General features: G+C 40.0%; 1 protein-coding gene across 2 annotated transcripts in view; it reads left to right on the forward strand.

Moving 5' to 3' along the window:
• LOC124553692 (large subunit GTPase 1 homolog) overlaps nucleotides 1–21,062 on the forward strand; it is a 169,018-nt gene that overhangs the window by 59,255 nt on the left and 88,701 nt on the right. The window contains exons 6-7 of one of the 2 annotated variants that reach the window (XM_047127595.1): nucleotides 812–1,060; nucleotides 18,117–18,361. In XM_047127595.1, the coding sequence (XP_046983551.1) occupies nucleotides 812–1,060; nucleotides 18,117–18,361 (494 nt within the window). The remainder of the gene's footprint in view (nucleotides 1–811; nucleotides 1,061–18,116; nucleotides 18,362–21,062) is intronic. The other variant, XM_047127596.1, reaches the window with a different exon arrangement.

Raw genomic sequence — 21,062 nt, forward strand, 5'->3', positions numbered from 1 at the left:
CCAGAGTTCACTGACCCCCTCCCCCCGCCCTCCCGAGAATTTACGGGAATTAGATGACGTGTGTGGATATACGGTGCCAACTCGCTCCAGTGACCTACCGAGGCCTCGTTGCTTTTTTGCCGTGACATATCACCACTGTTATCCGTACAGAGACGGACAGGTCAGCTATTAGGTAGGTGCTCATAATGTTCTGGCTGATCAGTGTATGTAAACTTAGCTTTACATACAACTTCTGTGAATGTAAGTAAACTTGCAAACTGTAACATCTACAGGTTTACTTGAGACCGGTGCTATAGCCGAAACGAGCTTGTGATGAGGAAGAAGCTTTAATTATTAAATTATTTGTATCTTTTCTGGAATATTTCATTATAAAATGTCGTATTGTAATGTATTCTATGCTGCGGGCCCGGCTGAAAACTAAATAGTGATTTCCTTATCTTTAATAGTTTCCAAGTTTTTTGAAAAGATAGTGGGATTTTACGGACACCCTAAACTTTGTCCCCCTCTCCGTATCTGGATGAAGTCAAACAGAGAATGATTGATATTGGTACGAAGTATTTCTGCCACACACTGCACAGTGATTTGTGGACTACATATACAAATTTCAGAATGACAGCGTGCAGGTGTACATGTAAGGAGGCTGTAAACTGCACCATTACGTGTCGCTATATAGAGATCGTGAAAGTGATCCGTGGTGCACTGCTGAGACTACAGCAGTATCCCCCATTATTACGTGCAGAGCTTCTAGTACTGTGCTCACAACAGCGACACCTGTGCAGAACTTTGTGAAAAATGTCAAGTTTTCTTTCAGCGAGTGAAGAACAGTCGGCGAAAGAGGACGTGTCTGAAGACGACGGGGACCACAATGGAGAGGAAGGAGAAGAGAGTGACGGTGCTGGAGACAGTGACGGAGACAGCGAAGGAGACAGTGACGGGGAGTATGCGACTGCGGGCGAGGACGAGGACGAGGACTCCGAGGCCGACGGCTCGTGGGAGGACGCGTCGGACGGCGAGAGTCGAGGGGCGACGCCGGCATCCACCGAAGGTACGACTGGCACAGGTGAGCGGGGAATGCCTCTTGTTCATTATATACTGCAGTGGCAGTCAAATTGAATGTCATAATGGTTAGCAGGGTGGAAATTTTTTGGTAAACCTGGAATTCTCAGGGAATTACATTTTACCTGTAAAAATTGGGGAAATCTTGGGGAATTTCAGGAATTACCGTATTTACTCGAATCTAAGCTGCACTCGAATCTAAGCCACACCTGAAAGATGAGACTCGAAATAAAGGAAAAAAAAAATTCCCGAATCTAAGCCACATCTGAAGTTTGAGACTCAAAATTCAAGGGGGGAGAGAAGTTTTAGGCCGCACCTCCAAATCGAAACAAAGTTGGTCCATTGTAATATGAGCACATTCAGGTCGAGTGAATGACAATACAGCTACAGCAGTTTGGTTCGAGTCGTAAGCTTAGCAGTTAAGCTTTACCAGGTAGCCATTGCTATGCATCAGGCGCTCCGTCCGTATTTACACGGGTACCCTTCCTTTTTCACGTGCTTCGTCTGGTTTAAATCGATTGCTTATTTTGCTTTGACCTGATAAGTGCCGTTTTCTTTGTAATAGGTGTTTACATCACTTTAAGCTGAAAATGCGTTACTGTACAGTGTTATGCATTGTTTGTCACATTCTGATAGTGCGTGTTTACGGCCTGTCACCGCTCGTGGCATGGCTTGCTTTTGTGCGTGCTACCGCCACTTACAATTAAAAAAAAAAAAAAAAAAAAAAAAAGAGAGGAATTATCTCATCAGCGAAACAATGGCGAGAGACTGCTATTTGTTGTTACTTACACTGCTGCTTTCTTTGATAATGATCAACAAGAACCAAATAACAGGTGGCGTATGATAGAACATGTTCTGAACGAGAGTTAGGTGAAAATTTTTCTCCGTTTGAAAATCTTTGCGGCCGCTTCTTTAGTACATCAAATTCTGCACAGAAATTAGAGTCATCTTAGATTTAAAAATCTAGTCAGTTGCCGTGCTTCATTTCTGACTGTATCACTATTAGGCATAAGAATAATATGAATATAAACATGACATGATATGTATATTCTTCCACGTTTGCTGTTGTCTCACTCTAGTTTCGTCGTTTATTAGACAGACAGGATTTAAATGAGATAGCAGCAAACACGAAATAATACATGGCAAAATGTTTATGTTCATATTATTCTTATGGTGAAGAGAATACTGCATGTGATTCACATTTCATCAGGTTCCTGTTAGCAACCATCTCTTCTCACAGGGAGGAAAAAATTCAGAACGTAGAGACAAACATCCCAAACAATCTTGCCAGCCGGATTTTCGTAGTACATTGAAATGCTGCTACATTCGAAGATGAACGATACGGAATTTGTATTTACTTCGTTGGATAATGTATGAAAATGAAAATGCAGTGGTCGAAACTCGGGGCGGAGATAAAAAGCTCGTCTTCCACTTTTTTTAAATTTACTGACGCAGAGGTTTTGGCGCCAGTATTTATCTTTGTGTCTGCAAAGCATTCCTGTGTAGCGCTACATATATTCGGCGGCAGAAGTTAGTTGTGGCGGCACCTACCAACATTTTTCAGAGCTTCCGCTTGCTTTGTGCTCGATTCTAAGCCGCAGGCGGTTTTTTGGATTACAAAAACCGGATAAAAGTGCAGCTTAGATTCAAGTAAATACAGTAAATAAAATCTCAGAAATTCTGCATTTTTAATACACGATTGAAGTGGAATTTTATTGAATTTTAGAAATCACAAATTATAACGTATTTAATATCTCAAAGTGTTTTAATTGTATGAATACTATTCTGTATGATTTTTGATGTTTAAAAAACTGTGGTTAAATTACTGCTTATGGCTGGCATATAGCCCAGCTGAGAGGAAAGGAAAGTCACTATTGTGGTATGCTCACCCCCCCTACCCGTCTGCACTCGCCATTAATTTATCGTGAGCTTCTTGAGACATTCTTCCTCCCTGTACCTGGAACTCTCAGGGAATTTGTCTTCTGAGTTTGAGTGGCCACCCTGGTTGTGAGGAATTGATGCTTTAGTTGCTCTTAATAAATATTATCTGGTCTGCATTTCTTTTTGTGGAGACCATTTTGTAATGGCATTTGCAGTCTCAGACCTGTTGTGTGTTCATTATTGACTAAAATATTGAACTGGGTACTGTTTCTTTAAATGGAGCTGTAGAGGCAAGGAGTTTGTGGCCTCTACAGGGGCAGGGTAGAGTTAAGGAGGTGGGTTCTCGTCAGGAGACTCAAAACATTGGCATTAAGTCACACATTTTATTAGAAAACTATCTGTGCTATCTGTAGCATCATCCCCTAGCAACGACACCCTCTCGGCTCGTGCCGATTGCGGGAGGACGAGGGCTCCGACGGAACAGGTGGCCGGCCGACAGCTGGGCCGGAATGCCGACACGTGATGTCGGCGGCTGCAGGTGCACCGTTCCGTTGCAGCTCCACAGCTAGGAATGGTGGGCAATGACAGACGTGGCTTCCCTCCGTGATTCTCGTAACGGAAGATGGTCCCTAGCTGTAGTGGCCGCTCTCGCGAGTCGTGGCATGTGGCGTCAATTTGCCTCCACGAGTACCGGCTTTACCGTCTCGGTCACAAATGGCTGCCCTCTGAGGTAGAAGTCTGGCTGCGGCCGAAGTGAGCTCCGAGGTGGCCCACGAGCTGGAAGGAGCTGGAAGGTGCCGAGTGGAGTCTGAATCTACAGGAGGCTCGTCAGTCGTGGAGACTGACTGTTTTAATGTATCTCACCTAACTGTGTCACACTGTCACCCAGTGTGGAATTCTTGTCATAGTAGGTGCTGCCAGACTGACACGTCTTGGGGTAAAATGCCAGTTATTTATTCAGATTTGGTGTCCACTCGCAATTCTGAGGCACCAGTTCTGACTGCGTACAATAACACGAGACAGAGGCCGGAAGGTGTGGCAACTGCCCTCCTGTCAGCTTTCTGCCGAGTCACCCTTACTGTGGGTGATGGCCCGGCCACTCACGTGGAAATAGGATGGTGGTGTTGCTCCATCTGATGCAATGATGTTTGCTCCACTCTGCACCTACTGGTGCCCACGGCCCACTTCCAAAACCAGTATCACTGCTACTGTTCTACTTATTAGTGCCAAAAATTGTGGCAATGCCACATACATCCCTCCTGTGGTACATCCGATACCTGGATCTCAGCTCACCGTAATTCTGCAAGGACTCGTCACACATTTCCACGCTGATAATAGTGTACAGTTTTTCTTAATTTATACGAAATAGAGAATGAGGAAGGAAATGGAAGGGACAGCTAGGAACTCGTGACTTCCAGCTGCACTGGGTACTGTAGTGGCGAAAATTGAAAATTTGTGCCGGACCTGGGCTCAAACCGGGAGTTGCCACGTATCACGAGGGGTTGCCATAATTGCTTTGGCACGGTCCCTGACCGACTCCAGTTTCCAACTTATCACACACTGCAATGCAAAATGTCTCGCCTGTTAACCCCCCTGTCGTGTCGGACGTGTACAATGGAACATACGCCACTCGACTGTGAGCTGCATCCCTTCCTTCGTTTTTTAAAACGGAGACAACATAGTTACACGAAAAACTTCACGGGTAACAGGTTCAGTAATATTTGAGCTATATTTCAGCGTAGTCACCAGAAGAACTGACAAACTTGTCATATTGTGGGATTAACTGTATTCACGTGTCGTAGAAGTCTGCCACCTGTGAATGCAACTAGCACGTGACACGCACCTTCAGATCTTCGTCGTTGTCAAAACACCGACTAGAGGCTGGGAATTTTTCGAGATTCGAGAAAAGGTGAAAATCACTGGGAGCGAGATAAGGAATGTTTGCTGGCTAATCAAAAAGTTCCTAGTCAAACTTCTGCAAAACACTGAGCATCACAGTTTCTTCAGTGAACCTTATCATTGATATCCTTCCAGGTTGAATTTTAATTCTATTCTTGAATCTTTCTTTTTATCCATCATTGCTTCTTTGACATATAGATTGAACAGTTGTGGCAAAAGACTACACCCGTCTTAAACCCTTATTAAACCAAGTTCTTCATTCTTGGTCTTCCACTCTTTTGTTCCCTCTTGGGCCTCATACGTGTTGTATATTATCTGTCTCTTTCTGTAACTTAGCCCTATTTTCTTAGAATTTCAAGCATATTGCGCTGTTTTATGTCGAACAGTTTTTCCGAGTTGACAAATCCGAGAACATATCTTGATTTTTCTATAGTCTTGCTTCCATTATCATCTGCAACCCCAGAACTTTATCTCTGGTGCTTTTATTTATTTATTTATTTACATATCAAGTTCTGTTGGTCCAAATTGAGGAGTAAATCTCCAAGGTCATGGAACTTGTCAGTACAAGAAATTGCAACTTAAAAGTAATAACAGATAAAAATAAAATGTTTATGAACCCAAAAAAAAGTCTGGCTGTAAGTTTAAGTAAACACAATCAGAAATATAACATAAGAATCAGCTTAAATTTTCAAGGAACTCCTCAACAGAATAAAAGGAGTGATCCATGAGGAAACTCGTCACTTTCAATTTGAAAATCCATGGAGTACTGCTAAGATTTTTGAATTCTTGTGGTAGTTTATTGAAAATGGACGCAACAGTATACAGTACACCTTTCTGCACAAGAGTTAAGGAAGTCCGATTCAAATGCAGGTTGGATTTCTGTCGAGTATTAACTGAGTGAAAGCTGCTTATACTCGGGAATAAGCTGATACTGTCAAGAAGAAATAATGATAATTTTGAGAGGCCAGTGTCAAAATACCGAGACTAGTGAACAGGGCGGGGTCAACAAGAGGTTGACGAACTTATGCCGCTTATTGCCCGAACCGCACATTTCTGATCCAAAAATATCCTTTTAGAATGGGAAGGGTTACCCAAAAATATAATACCATATGACATAACCAAATGAAAATAAGCAAAGTAGACTAACTTTCATGTCGAACGCTCACTTACTTCAGATACCGTACGACTAGTAAAAATGGCAGCATTAAGTCTTTGAACAAGGTCCTGAACTTGGGCTTTTCACAGCAGTTTACTATCTATCTGAATACCTAGAAATTTGAAGTCTTCCGTTTCACTAATAAGAGGCCCATCGGGTTTTGTTGAATTGTGTGTTAGAAACTATAAACACAGTCTCACTGTAGTTTATTTTCTACAAGCTGTGAAATTGTCACGAACTGCACTATCTGAAACTGAGCCAGTGTTGCAAACAACATCCTTTACTATCAAGCTAGAGTTATCAGCAAATAGAAATATTTTAGAGTTACCCATAATACTAGAGGGCATATCACTTATATAAATAAGGAACACGAGTGACCCCAACACTGATCCCTGGGGCACCCCTCACTTGACAGTACCCCCTCAGATCCCACATCACAGCCATTCTCAACACTGTGAATAATGACCTTTTGCTATCTGTTGCTAAAGTAAGAGGTGAACCAATTGTGAACCACTCCCCACATTCCCTAATGGTCCAACTTTTGGAGCAATATTTTATGATCAATGCAATCAAACACCTTAGTTAAATAAAAAAAAAAAAAAATGTGCCTAGCATTCGAAACCTTTTGTTTAACCCATTGAGTACCTCACAGAGAAAAGAGACTATAGCATTTTTAGTTGTTAAATGACTTCTAAATCCGATCTGTACATTTGATAGCAAATTATGTGATGCAAAATGGTCGATTATCCTTACATACACAGCCTTTTCAATAACTTTAACAAACACTGATGACATAGAAATAGGTCTTAAATTATCTGCATTATCCATTTCTCCCTTTTTATAAAACGGCTTTACTACTGAGTACTTTAATTGTTCAGGAAACTCACCATTCCTAAAGGAAAAATTACAAATATGGCTAAATACAGGGCTAACATGTGCAGTAAAGTACTTTAATATTCTTCTAGGCACTCCCTCATATCCATGAGAGTCCTTAGTCTGAAGTGATTTAATTATTGACTCGATTTTCCCTTTGTCTGTATCACAGAGTACTTCAGACATCAATCTCAGAAAGGCATTTGCCAAGAGACTTATAAGATTCCCTGTAGAAACTAAATTTTTATTTAATTCACCAGTGATGCCCAGAAAATGATTGTTTAATACTGTACATATATCTGATTTATCAGTAACAGAAGTATTTTTACTACAAACTTACTTTATGTCGTCAAGCTTGTGCTTCCTTCACAGCTGGCCATATGGTTTTAATTTATCCTATGAATTGGCTATTCTATTTGTGTACCACATACTCACCTTCCTACTAAAATTTTTAAGCACCTTACAATACTGTTTGTAATGGGCTACTGTAGCTTGATTGTGACTACTTCTAACAATTTGATACAATTCCTGCTTTGTTCTAGATGACATACTTATCCCACAAGTCAGCCATCCAGGCAGCCATTTATTGCTAGTATCCCATTTAGAACGTTCTAATGGAAAGCAACTCTCAAAGAGCATGATAAATGTGTTAAGGAAAGCATTATATTTGTCATCTATGTTATCGGCACTCTAAACGTCCTGCCACTCTCGTTCCTTGACAGTTTAAAAAACTCTATTGCCACTGGATTAGCTTTCCTACATAGTTTGTAATTATATGTTACATTTGTTTGAGTACAAAAAGCCTTTCAGTGTTAAAATTTGTGCATCAGGTCTGATAGGCCATTCACCCTTTTACTAACAGAATGCCCATATAGTAATGAAGAATGAATAAAAATATTGTCTGTAGCTGTGCTACTGTTCCCGTGCACCCTAGTTGGAAACAACACAGCCTGCACCAGATCATATGAATTTAGGAGTTCTACCAACATTCTTTTCTTGCACCATCATATACAAAATTGATATTGAAATCACCACATATAACTAATTTCTGGTACTTCCTATCAAGTGAATCAAAAACCCTCTCTAGCTTGAGCAGAAATACTCTGTAGGGGACATATAAACAACAATTATTAGAAGTTTAGTTTCACTAAATTCAACTGCACCTTCACAACACTCAAATATATGTTCTGTGCCGTGCTGTGATACATCTATGGACTCAAATAGAATACTGTTTTTTATGTACGTGGCCACTCCCCTACTCTACAAGGAATGCCTTGAAAGACAGCCAGCTAAACTGTATCCTGGTAAAGGAAACCTTTGAATTGTCCAATTATTTAAGTAGTGCTTCGATATACCAAAACTATCATAGTCAATATCTATAAGCAGTCCACTAACTTATCTCTAATACCTCTCATATTTTGATGACATAGGCTAATTGCTTCTCTAGTTGGAAACATGACATCCTCTGAAGGTGATTTCTTATAGGGCTTCCTTTAAGCAGGTATACCTATCAGCTGACTTCAGTCTAAAAAAAGGTGCAGCTATAACACCAACAGTTTTCTTAAAGCCAAACTGATTGTTGTCTTAACACATCCATAATTTTCTTTTGCATTCTTCTGTATATCATTCTTGTCAGTAACTTCGATGTGTGACCTGTTAAGCTTATTGTGCGATAATCCTTCAACTTGTCAGCTTATGCTGTCTTCAGAATTGTGTGGATGATGTTTTTCCAAATGTCAGATGGTACATTTCCAGACTCATATCTTATACACACAAATGTGAATAGTTGTTTTGTTACCACTTCCCCCAATGCTTTTAGAAATTCCAATGAAATAGTATCTATCCCTTGTGCCTTGTTTGATCTTAAATTCTCGAAAGCTCTCTTAAATTCTCATTCTAATACTGGATCTCCTATCTCTTCTGAATTAACTCTATAATGAGCCAAATGTTTTTAAAACTGTTCGCACCTAGTGTGGAAAGTATCCGTGCGTGACTGACAAATTTTTATTACTGTTATGAATTTTTCAGTTTACGGGATAGTCATGCGCACTATTAGCTCATTTTTTATAAAATTTTAATTATTTTTTTTCAACTAAACAGATGATGGGGAAAATTAAATTAAAGAAAAATAAAGGAAGTTTAAAGTTTGATATTTATTTTAAAATTTATCAGTGTCCAATGAAACCTACAAAATGCTAAGCCTGACTCAAAGCTGGCGCCTTATTTCCTGTTAGGAAAACTTGACTTTCTAAGAACCAAAAAAAAAGTAGCAAAGAATAGGAAAAAATAGGAAACAGGGTGCAATACCCCATTCAAAACTAACACACAATGATCGTTGGAGGGTACACAAAAGGAAATGAACCACAACCAATCGATTCTATTTAAGACAAAGAAATTCCACTCGTACTGTAGTCCTGTCTGTAATAGATAACCACAGACTGGTATAGTAAGTTCATACAAGGAAAACGTGGTTCGATAAATCCACAGTCTTACCAAATGGTCTGTGAAATATTTCAAAAAGAATGTGAAACGGGAAGAACTGCTTGTCGGACTGATTAATTATCTTTGAATCCTCAAAGTATTATTCAAAAGAATAGCTGAGTACCAGTTTCATTACTACACCACATGCTCCACGTGGTCCACTAGATTTACAGAAATGTGTATTTCCACAATAATTTTAATAGTAAAAAAATTAAATCGAAACATTAGTTACAAGAGGAACTTCCGAACTGCGTTACTAATGCCGTAGTATTGACCTGATGGGTCAAACAATTTTATGAGCACACGATACTGGTACCACAAAGCACACACCACGTGGGTTGAACATAAAGAAAAATTATAATTTGAAAATTTTTATCGAGAGCAAAGCTTACAATCACATGTTCATTCACACTAAAGACTGGTGATCTTAATTACAACTACATCTCATCACCACATGCTTCCACTTTCCTTTATTCGAGTGGGGACAAAGCCACTACTGCAATTCATTCTGAAACTAACAGTGAAATAGCACTGCATTGTGATTTAAAATAATATAAAAACATTTTTGATATCGACCTGTAACAAAAGTGATTAATTTTTCACTTAAGCTGAACTAACGAATTCCATTGTCCTTAGGATTCACCACACACACACTTACCCGGAGATCTTACCACTTCAGAAACTGGCCGCAGACTGAGTAGTGTGGGCCCCTTCCGAGTGTGTCCCACAGATACTGTAGGAATTGATCAGAGAGGCAGCTTTTTGTACCAATTTGACAAGGGACAGACAGGACCACACCAAGGAGACAAACCTCTTTGCCTTAGAAATCGAAGCTACTTACTCGGACGTTGGTCCTACTGTTCCTTAACAAACAGACTTCTCTGCTACCACCCTCACTCATTCATCCTTTCACACAAGAAGGAAAGGAGGTGACAATATCTTAAGACATCATATACACTATGTAAAAGAGGCGGCTGTGGGTTCCACATCAAACTGTATGATACGAATTACATATAAAAATGTGTTTTAAAGTGTTGTATGACATGTAGTTTGTGTTTATGCGTCAATGTAACATATTCCACTGCTCAGACTCCTGCCAGATAAATTTAGAAATACCACAGTACATTTAGAGGTGGAATTTATGATGTAAACAACAATAGATTGAGGAAAATAGCATGAAAGGAGTCTAACAGAGACCTTTCATCACACCAATACTCTGGGATAAGACTGTGTGGGGAATGTTCTGGCCATGCTAGGACATTCCCAAGCAGGCTTTTCACTCACAATCCAAACCAATTATAAAGTGCAAAAAAAGGCAAAAGGTCACCAGGTGTTTGTTAAAAGATAATAACTTCATACCAAATATTTTTAGAATCTACCAATTTAAAAAGAAAAAAAGAAAAATCTGTGACACCTATTTAAAAGATAGTGTGCAACAAATTCAGTCAGCAAGTAAAGGCAATGGTCCCTGTGTCATTAATATGAACACAGTTGATGGTTGTCACCCTTAAGGGGTTCCCCAGGATTGGCTCAATGCAAGAGCCAATTGATCACAGGCAAATTTATGGCTGATTTTTGACATGCAAATTAAATATAAGTACCAAAGGTGCACAGTAATTTAAAAAAATAAAAATAATAACATGAGTATTATACAAAAGAAGATTAAAAAGCAGTCATCAGACAAATAGGTAAAAAAACATTGTCTTGCAAAGTAGTTACCGTAAAAAAAAGGTACAATATCCCATAAATCTAATAATTTGCCGATTTAAATAAATTTGTGGCACTGATTTAATGACTCTGCTATAGGTCAGTCAGTCAGCAAACAAATAATTACCATGTCATTCAATTGAATCCACAAATAATTAAATGATTGTTACCCTTATGCCCCATGCAAAGGCTAATTGACCACAGCCCAATAAGAATGAAGTTTAATTAAGAGACTGATAAACTCTGCAATGCCACAACAGTGAATTCACGAAGAACAAATTGTTACTAACCTAATACATTACACAAAAACAAACATCAATAAATAAAAACACATCCTAAAATACAAGAGTCAAAAGCAATTCACATTAAGACATCATACAACAATAAAAAATGGTAATTGAAAAGATACTTTTAAATAATTTAAATGAATAAGATTGCAGCTTCACATTAAAGTTTTTCTTTCGAGTGTTCTTTGAAAGAATTTTAAAGCAATAGTATGACTTCTGATAATTTAATAAAATATTCAGTCTTGCTGAAAGAAACACACATACAGGCGTTGCACTATGAACCATACAGTCACTATTCACTGGCACACGCAGTACTTCCACTGTAGCGAGGTACAACATAGGGCGGCGCTCATCACCGCAACTTCCAGTAGGGAATGCTGTCCATGCGAACTTGCCGTCTCTGCCATCTCGAAGTTCCTCGAAGTGACCCACGTTACCTACATCTCGATGTGATTCATGTTTGTGTCTTTGTTGCGATCTACCGTATTTACTCGAATCTAAGCCGCACCAGAGACTCGAAATCAATGAAAAATAATTTTCCCGAATCTAAGCCGTACCTAAAATTGGAGACTCGAATTTCAAGGGGAGAGGAAAGTTTTAGGCCGCACCTCCAAATCGAAACAAAGTTGGTCCATTGTAATATTAGACACAATTTAGGTTGAATGGATGACGATACAGCTACAGTAGTTTGGTTCGACTCGTAAGCTTAGCAGTTAAGCTTTACCAGATAGTCATCACTATGCATCAGGTGCTCCGTCCGTATTTATACGGTTACCCTTCCTTTTTCACATGCTTTGTCTGGTTTGAATTGATTGCTTATTTTTCTTTGATCTGATAATTGCTGCTCTCTTTGTTATAGGTGTTTCCTTCACTCTAAGCTGAAAATGTATTACTGTACTGTGTCACGCATTGTTTGTCTCGTTCTGATAATGAGTGTTTATGACCTGTTGCTGCGGAATGGCTTGCTTTTTTGCATGCTGCTGCCAGTTACAATTTTTAAAAAAAAGAGAGAGAGGAATCATCTCATTAGCAAAACAATGGCAAGAGACTGCTATTTGTTGTTACTTACACTGTTACTTTCTTTGATAATGATCAACAAGAACCAAATAATAGACTGCGTATAATAGAAGATGTTCTGAACGAGAGTTTAGGGAAAATTCTTCTCCGTTTGAAAATCTTTGCAGATGCCTCTTTAGTACATTACATCTGCACAGAAATTAGAGCCATCTTAGATTTAAAAATCTCATCAATTGCCGTGCTTCATTTCTGACTTTATCACTATTAGGCATAAGAATAATACGAATATAAACATGACATGACATGTATATTCTTCCACGTTTGCTGTTGTCTCACTCTAGTTTTGTAGTTTATTAGGCAGACAGGATTTAAATAAGATAGCAGCAAACATGATAGAATACATGGCAAAATGTTTATATTCATATTATTCTTATGGTGAAGAGAATACTGCGTGTGATTCACAATTCATAAAAGTTCCTATTAGCAACCATCTCTTCTCACAGGTCGGAAAAAATTCAGAACGTAGAGTTGGCCATATTGACAAACATCCCAAACAGTCTTGCCAGTTGGATTTTCATAGTTCATTGAAATGCTGGTACATTCGAAGTTGAACAATATGGAATTTGTATTTACTTCGTTGGATAATGTAGGAAAATGCAGTGGTCGAAACTCGGGGCGGAGAAAAAAGCTCGTCTTCCACCTTTTTTTTTTTTATTTTATTTTCTGACGCAGAGGTTTTGGTGCCAGTATTTATCTTTGTGTCTCAAAGCATGCCTGTGTAGTGCTACATATATTCGACGGCAGAAGTTAGTTGTGGCAGCGCCTACCAACATTTTTCACAATTTCCGCTTACTTTGCACTCGATTCTAAGCTGCAGGCGGTTTTTTGGATTACAAAAACCGGAAAAAAAGAGCGGCTTAGATTTGAGCAAATATGGTATTCATCATAGGTGTCTGTTGTACCAATGGTTGCTTGGGTGTTCCTGTGCAAGAATGGCACTTTAAGAGCTCTTCTGTGTGACCACATTAGTAAGCAGAGAACACTGACCAATATTTAGCACTGACCAATATTTATGGTTGTTAGCAGTAAGCACGTGCCCAGAGATGAAAACATTCCTGCAGCTCACTGAGTTGACCGATTCCTCATTGTGTTGTCAAAGCCATGAAGTTTTGTGATTCGACTCACCGGTTTTCATATTCGTGCGCAAGGATGGCACTTAAAGGCTCTTCTGTATGCCACCCTTAGCAAGCAGAGAACATCGAACAGGGTTTACTGCCGCTTGTCAGTAGGTATCTGGCAGGAAATGTTGACAGGCACCATTGTCATCTGTAAGTTCCTTGCAATGATTCCTGTCAAAAGGGCTCCATGCCCCTTTATCGCCTGTCTCCTGTCGTTTCACTGCGGCCGTCTCGTCACGGTCGTGTGCGTGTGGTGCTTTGCAAGCAGATGGATTTCCACGCGATCGTCTCAGGTCGTCGGCCCCACAGAGGGTCGCACTTGTGCGGCCAGTCGTTAGCTACAGGTGTAAGGGAATTTGGTTCCCGGCACCCTTCTTTTGTTGTCGAGCGTGCTCCAGAATTGGCCTGGCTGACAGCACGACCTGTTGGGAAACCCACATGTTTGCTGCTAATCCCTCGTCAGGTTGTGTCCCCTGTCTCGTAGGAGTTTAGCTGGTTCGCTTCTCCTTCTCAACTGCACTTACAGAAATTGTTCATCATAGTTATGTGATTACAAAATGTCATACATAATACCACTTAGTATTGTTGAAACTTAAATTTTGCAAATGAAAATTAGATGAGAATATAAATTTATCTAAACCCACACCAGTAATGTGGTGTGATTTAAAATTAAGCATTCAGTTCCATTTTAATAAATGAAACACTAATTATTTATTCACTAAAATAAATAGGATTATGCCTTGTGCAAGGATGGGTCAGGACAGCATAGGGTTATTTACACACACACACACACACACACACACACACACACACACACACACGTTGTCTATTCTACTAACTAACTACCCATAAACATCAATTACTCAAAGTTTTACTTCAATCCACTACTAGTTAATCCAACCAGCTACTTTAATGCTACTTCAGCACAGTGTTTTAACATAATTTTTAACGGTAGAGCAATACATTGGAATGGATTACAGCATTTCAGTTGAAAGCAAGGTGCCAGTAGGGGGATACTTCAGAGATGTCTGTAGAGTGAACATACATCTTGCCAAGGAGGACAGTCACGATCTACGATCTGGTCCGTATTGTCACACAATGCGCTGAAGAATCGTCAACTGGGAAAGTTGCTAGAGATTTGCACTGCAGTGGAAGTGATGTGGTGCAGATCTCAAACTAATTGTAATTGTCAAATAGCATTGAGAATTTACCCCACACGGGCTGTCCACATTCGACAGGTGCACAGGTCAATCAATACCTACAACATTCAGTTCAGAGGAACCGTGAGCGCAGTGCTCCAGAACTGAATTTCGGCATTCGTAGGGGGTGCAGGAACATCGTTTTTCACATCAAACTGTTAGGAGATGATTGTGTGATGTGAATCACCCGACAACCGTAGGGAGCACTGTGTTGTACACCACGTCACTGTGGACACCATCACAGATGGGCAAGAAATCGTGGAGAATGGACATCCCAGGATTGGCATTCTATGTTGTTCATGGATGAAAGTGAGATTGTAGACAATGTGTAATCTGGTAATTTTGAATGCCTCCGGAAGTGTGTTCCACCTGTGCAACAAGGTGGTGTTAGAAGTATGTTCTGGGGTGTCATTACACGGGGCCACCGTACCCCTCTTGTGGTTGTTGATGGCTATCCCACTGCTCGACAGTACAGGGATGAGATTCTGCAAGCGGCAATGCGACTGCAAAACCCACATTTTGGTGACAGTTTCGTCTTGACGAGTGATAACTCCTGTGCTCATTGTGCTGTTCGTGTGAAAAAGTTCCTTCAGCACGGTAGCATCTCAGAATGGAGTGGCTTCCCTGTTTGCTTGATACAAACCTAATCAAATGTGTGATATTGACTGAAGCGAGCTGGTTTTGGATGTCGACAAAAACATGTATAATGGCCACCTTACACACAATGGCCTTTGGAGAGTGGGACAGTTCGGATCAAATCTGGCTCAATGATTTTACTGAAGGTATGCTACAATGGATTCGAGTCTGTATCCGAGCAAGGGGATGTTCCACCATGTATTGATGTTGCTTAAGGGGGGTAGGACGTCAAACGGGCCGACTTGGAGCAGGAGAGGCACCACAGGACATTTTAATTCCCACTGTCTATACTTTTACAGATAAATTCATAACACTTTAACAGCATGACCAGGAAGGATTCAGGATTCATACTCATAGCAGTGGAAGCTCAAAAATGTAACAAAACACTTTTTTTTTTACATGTTAAATTTCATCATTTTTTTCACTTACTACTGGCTGCATTTGTTGCTGTAGGTGCACTTTTCTTCCTAAGTGAGAGAGATTCTTTGATGACTTTTGCACCGCATACAAACCATAGATACAGGTGTATGAAACTCTAGAAGTTATTTAATTTATGAAAAAATGAATGAAATGTTACTTTTAAACCTCATGTTAAGAAAAAAACTCAAGTTTTATAGTTAATTATCTCAATTTTTTCCACAGTTTTTTAATAAATTTGGAAAATTCTAGAGTTTCTACACCTGTAACTACTGTTTGTATGCTATGAAAAATTCATCGAAGAATCTCTCTTACTTAGGAAGAAAAGTGTACCTATAGGAACAAATGCAGCCAGTAATAAGTGAAAAAAATGATGAAATTTCACATGTAAAAAAAGGTATTTTGCTACGTTTTTGAACGTCCACTGCAATATGTGAGTGTCCTCAATCCTTCCTGGTCATGGTGACAAAGTTTTATGAATTTATTTGTAAAAGTATAGACAGTAGAAATTAAAATGTCCTGTGGTGACTCTCCTGCTCCAAGTCGGCCCGTTTGACGTCCTACCCCCCTTAAGGAGTGCTGTGAAAAATCCACCATGGAAACATACGAGTTTGTTATTAAACGAGTGTTTTTTTAATTTTTATTTATTTTTTTTTACTTGCTGATCTGGAGCCAGTTTTTGGTTTCTGTGAAATGAATTTTGAAAAACGGGGGGTGATACAAAAAACTTGTGTGTGTGTGTGTGTGTGTGTGTGTGTGTGTGTGTGTGTGAGAGAGAGAGAGAGAGAGAGAGAGAGAGAGAGAGAGAGAGAGTGTGTGTCTGTCTTTGAGAATGCCTTTTAGGCATGTAGCAGAGTTTTTGTTTGAATCTTGTATGCATTCGTGCATACCCCCTCTCATTCAGCTAAAACTTTCTTAGCATAGTTTTAGGCATGCATTGCCACCTTTCCTTCTGTTTTCAGTTATAAATTCACTTCATTTTATAGGATGTAGAATCATTTTATGTAATTACTCTTAATGCAGGATTTGTTATTAACGTTAAGGATGGAGATTTATACGGGTATATTGCACGTGAACATCAGTACTTCTGTTCTTTTAAGACTGACAAGGATGTGAACAGTCCCAACGTGACTTACATACAGCGTGACTTGCATACTGCGTGATACATATTAGTCACTAAGTGGTGGTGGTTCTTTTTAACACAATGGGGACGGAGATCTGCAACACTGAATGGCAAGATTTTCCTGTGATCACTGGCTGTCACTGCATCTACGGCTGCCATCAGAATGTGTACTTGGCCCAGAACACAAGTGAAGATGTTTATTAAGAAAATGCATCACATATATTGCACATAAATAAACGATTTGAATGCACAGGAAGGAAATCAATATTACGAAAATGATAGATTGCTACTCAAAGATGACCTGTCAAGTTGCAGGGAGGCACAAGAAAAAGACTGTTCCACATTATAGCTTTTGGCCAAAGCCTTCATCAGCAAAGAAAACACACACACACACACACACACACACACACACACACACAGACACACACACACACACACACACTGGAAAATCCAGGATGGAATAATGACAATATTATGAGAATGGTAGATTGCTTCTCACTGTATAGTGGAGATGTTGAGTCGCAGGTAGGCGCAACAGAAAGACTGTCAAACAATAAGCTTTTGGCCAAAAGGTCTTCTTCCAAACTAGACGTCACACACACACACACACACACACACACACACACACACACACACACTGTTTGTGGCTGCTGAGATCAGACTGGCCTCAGCCACCAGAGATGGTGATTATGTATGTGTGAGTTGTGTTTGCATGGAGTAGTGTGTGTGTGTGTGTGTGTGTGTGTGTGTGTGTGTGTGTGTGTGTGTGTGGAAGAAGGCCTTTTGGCCAAAAGCTTACTTGTTTGACTGTCTTTCTGTTGTGCCTACCTGCGACTCAACATCTTCGCTATATGGTGAGTAGCAATCTATCTTTTTCATAATATTATCAGAAGACACACATTCCGACAAGCAAGCACGTCACATGCACACACCAGACTGGCATTCTGGTCAGAGCTGGTGGTGGTAATGATGATATACGGACTAGGTTCGCTCGCTCGTGTGAATGTGTTCGAGTTTTCTTTGCTGAAGAAGGCTTTGTCCGAAAGCTGTAATCTGTACCAGTCTTTTCAGTGTGCCAGTCTGCAATTTGACGGGTCACCTTTACTGTTAGTAGCAATCTATCCTCTTCGTAATACTGTCGGATACACACAAAATCACTTTCACATCGGACTACTATTTAGGCTCCTCGCATGCTCACCGTTTCAGAACTGTCAGGCGAGGGCAGACCGTCGTCGTCCGACGGCGACAGCTGTGGGAAGCTGCTGAACTGCGAGGAGCTGGTGGCGCTCCTGCAGGGGGCGTACCGCGGGCGCGAGACAGTGCTGCCGGGCGTCACCACGGTGGGGCTCGTGGGCTACCCCAACGTGGGCAAGAGCTCCACCATCAACGCACTGCTGGGCCACAAGAAGGTGTCTGTGTCCGCCACGCCGGGCAAGACGAAGCACTTCCAGGTGGGTGGCAAACGGATTTTCTTTAAAATCGTGCTTCTGACTGGTGTCTTTCACCCGTACCCTCTCGAAGTCTGCACGACGTAACGCGACACGTGTAAACATTTAGAGGTTTAATTGTCACCTCTTCCAAAGAAAGCAGGTGTTGACAGATGTGAAAATTACCGAACTATCAGTTTAATAAGTCACAGCTGCAAAATACTAACAAGAATTCTTTACAGATGAATGGGAAAACTGGTAGAAGCCGACTTCGGGGAAGATCAGTTTGGATTCCGTAGAAATGTTGGAACACGTGAGGCAATACTGACCCTACGACTTATCTTAGGAGAAAGATTAAGGAAAGGCAAACCTACGTTTCTAGCATTTGTAGACTTAGAGAAAGCTTTTGACAATGTTGACTGGAATACTCTCTTTCAAATTCTGAAGGTGGCGGGGGTAAAATACAGGGAGCGAAAAGCTATTTACAATTTGTACAGAAACCAGATGGCAATTGTAAGAGTCGAGGGGCATGAAAGGGAAGCAGTGGTTGGGAAGGTAGTGAGACAGGGTTGTAGCCTCTCCCTGATGTTACTCAATCTGTATACTGAGCAAGCAGTGAAGGAAACAAAATAAAAATTCGGAGTAGGTATTAAAATCCATGGAGAAGAAATAAAAACTTTGAGGTTCGCCGATGACATTGTAATTCTGTCAGAGACAGCAAAGGACTCAGAAGAGCAGTTGCACGGAATGGACAGTGTCTTGAAAGGAGGCTATAAGATGAACATCAACAAAAGCAAAACGAGGATAATGGAATGTAGTCGAATCAAGTCGGGTGATGCTGAGGGAATTAGATTAGGAAATGAGACGCTTAAAGTAGTAAAGGAGTTTTGCTATTTGGGTAGCAAAATAACTGATGATGGTCAAAGTAGAGAGAATATGAAATGTAGACTGGCAATGGCAAGGAAAGCGTTTCTGAAGAAGAGAAATTTGATAACATCGAGTATAGATTTAAGTGTCAGGAAGTCGTTTCTGAAGGTATTTGTATGGAGTCTAGCCATGTATGGAAGTGAAACATGGACGATAAATAGTTTGGACAAGAAGAGAATAGAAGCTTTCGAAATGTGGTGCTACAGAAGAATGTTGAAGATTAGATGGGTAGATCACATAACTAATGAGAAGGTATTGAATAGAATTGGGGAGAAGAGGAGTTTGTGGCACAACTTGACTAGAAGAAAGGATCGGTTGGTAGGACATGTACTGAGGCATCGAGGGATCACCAATTTGGTATTGGAGGGCAGCGTGGAGGGTAAAAAACGTAGAGGGAGACCAAGAGATGAATACACTAAGCAGATTCAGAAGGATGTAGGCTGCAGTAGGTACTGGGAGATGATGAAGCTTGCATAGGATAGAGTAGCATGGAGAGCTGCATCAAACCAGTCTCATGTTAGCCGTTCTCTGCACATTCGCCCTTCTGTAGCGACCTGGGGCAAGTGAGGCCAGTATGATGTAGAGGTTGTGGAGTGGTGGGTTGTGGAGGTGGCTAGTGTAACGATTCGTGTTGAATGTTACTTAAGTTTCTTCTGCCTGGTCCATTGATGAATGAATGAATGGGAAATTTTCATGCTTCACAAACTTTATTCACATTAATTGACATCTGAACTGCACACTCATCGTGTAAACAAAACACGGGCAGACTTCACTGATCTCTTTTACTTCCAAGAGTAACTTCCAAACTGACTTGTCGCAGCATCTCTGCATAACTTTATATAGAATTTTAACAGTAGCTACCAAAATAAAGCATTATTAATTTTGTACAATTTTGATGTCCCAATTAAAATTTACAAAATGTAAAGAAAATGATGTTATAGCCGAATAAGGTATAAAATACAATATTCAATGACAATCTTTTGCAGTAATGTCTTCAGTTTTCCATACGAAAAGCATTCTGAACTTTAATTACAATAATGTCTCTTGTATTATTTTAGTTATGTATTTAATTACATTTTGGATTTGGTTACTAACATTTAATGGTAGTACAGAGCTCGTGCTTTATCTGGTTATATACATAAAGTGCACAAATAAGGCCTCAAATTTGGGAAATTGTAAAACTGTGAGATGCAAACAATTGGAGAATTAATTAGAAATATTAATTACAGAGGAAGACATAAAAGTAAATAACAAATGAAAACACATTGCTTGGTAATAACTTTTAAGCTATTTATGGATTTTTGGATTATCATTTTGTTAATTAGAAGCAATGATTTTTCAAGCTAACATCTCTGCAGTCTCTAGTTATTTATTTCTAAGGACTTATTACTTGACTTTCTTTATTAGTTACTTAATTTAGTATATGTACATAATTTTATCAGTGACAACAATCCACCGATAATTATGACAACACACGTCCTTCCAGAACATTCCACATCCTTTCAGAATAAATATCAAGTTTTTTATCTAATAGGACAGAATGATACATGTATAGGACACACATACAAGGCTTTAGCAAGCACTGAATTGTCTGATAACTATCCGGATGCATATATAAAAAGTGGTATCGGACATTTCATGTGAGTGCTGGGGGAGGCTGTACCGCTATACTAGGAAAACTCAGCTGCGAGGTATGACTCATTTTATTTGTGTCGAGTTACCTTACTTGTCAGTGCTGTCCCGAACTAGCACTGGGTGGTCCCTAATGAGCGCTGCCAGTGATGCATAAGTTTGCTAA

The sequence above is a fragment of the Schistocerca americana genome, chromosome 11, assembly GCF_021461395.2.
Source record: "Schistocerca americana isolate TAMUIC-IGC-003095 chromosome 11, iqSchAmer2.1, whole genome shotgun sequence".
Lineage (NCBI taxonomy): Eukaryota > Metazoa > Arthropoda > Insecta > Orthoptera > Acrididae > Schistocerca > Schistocerca americana.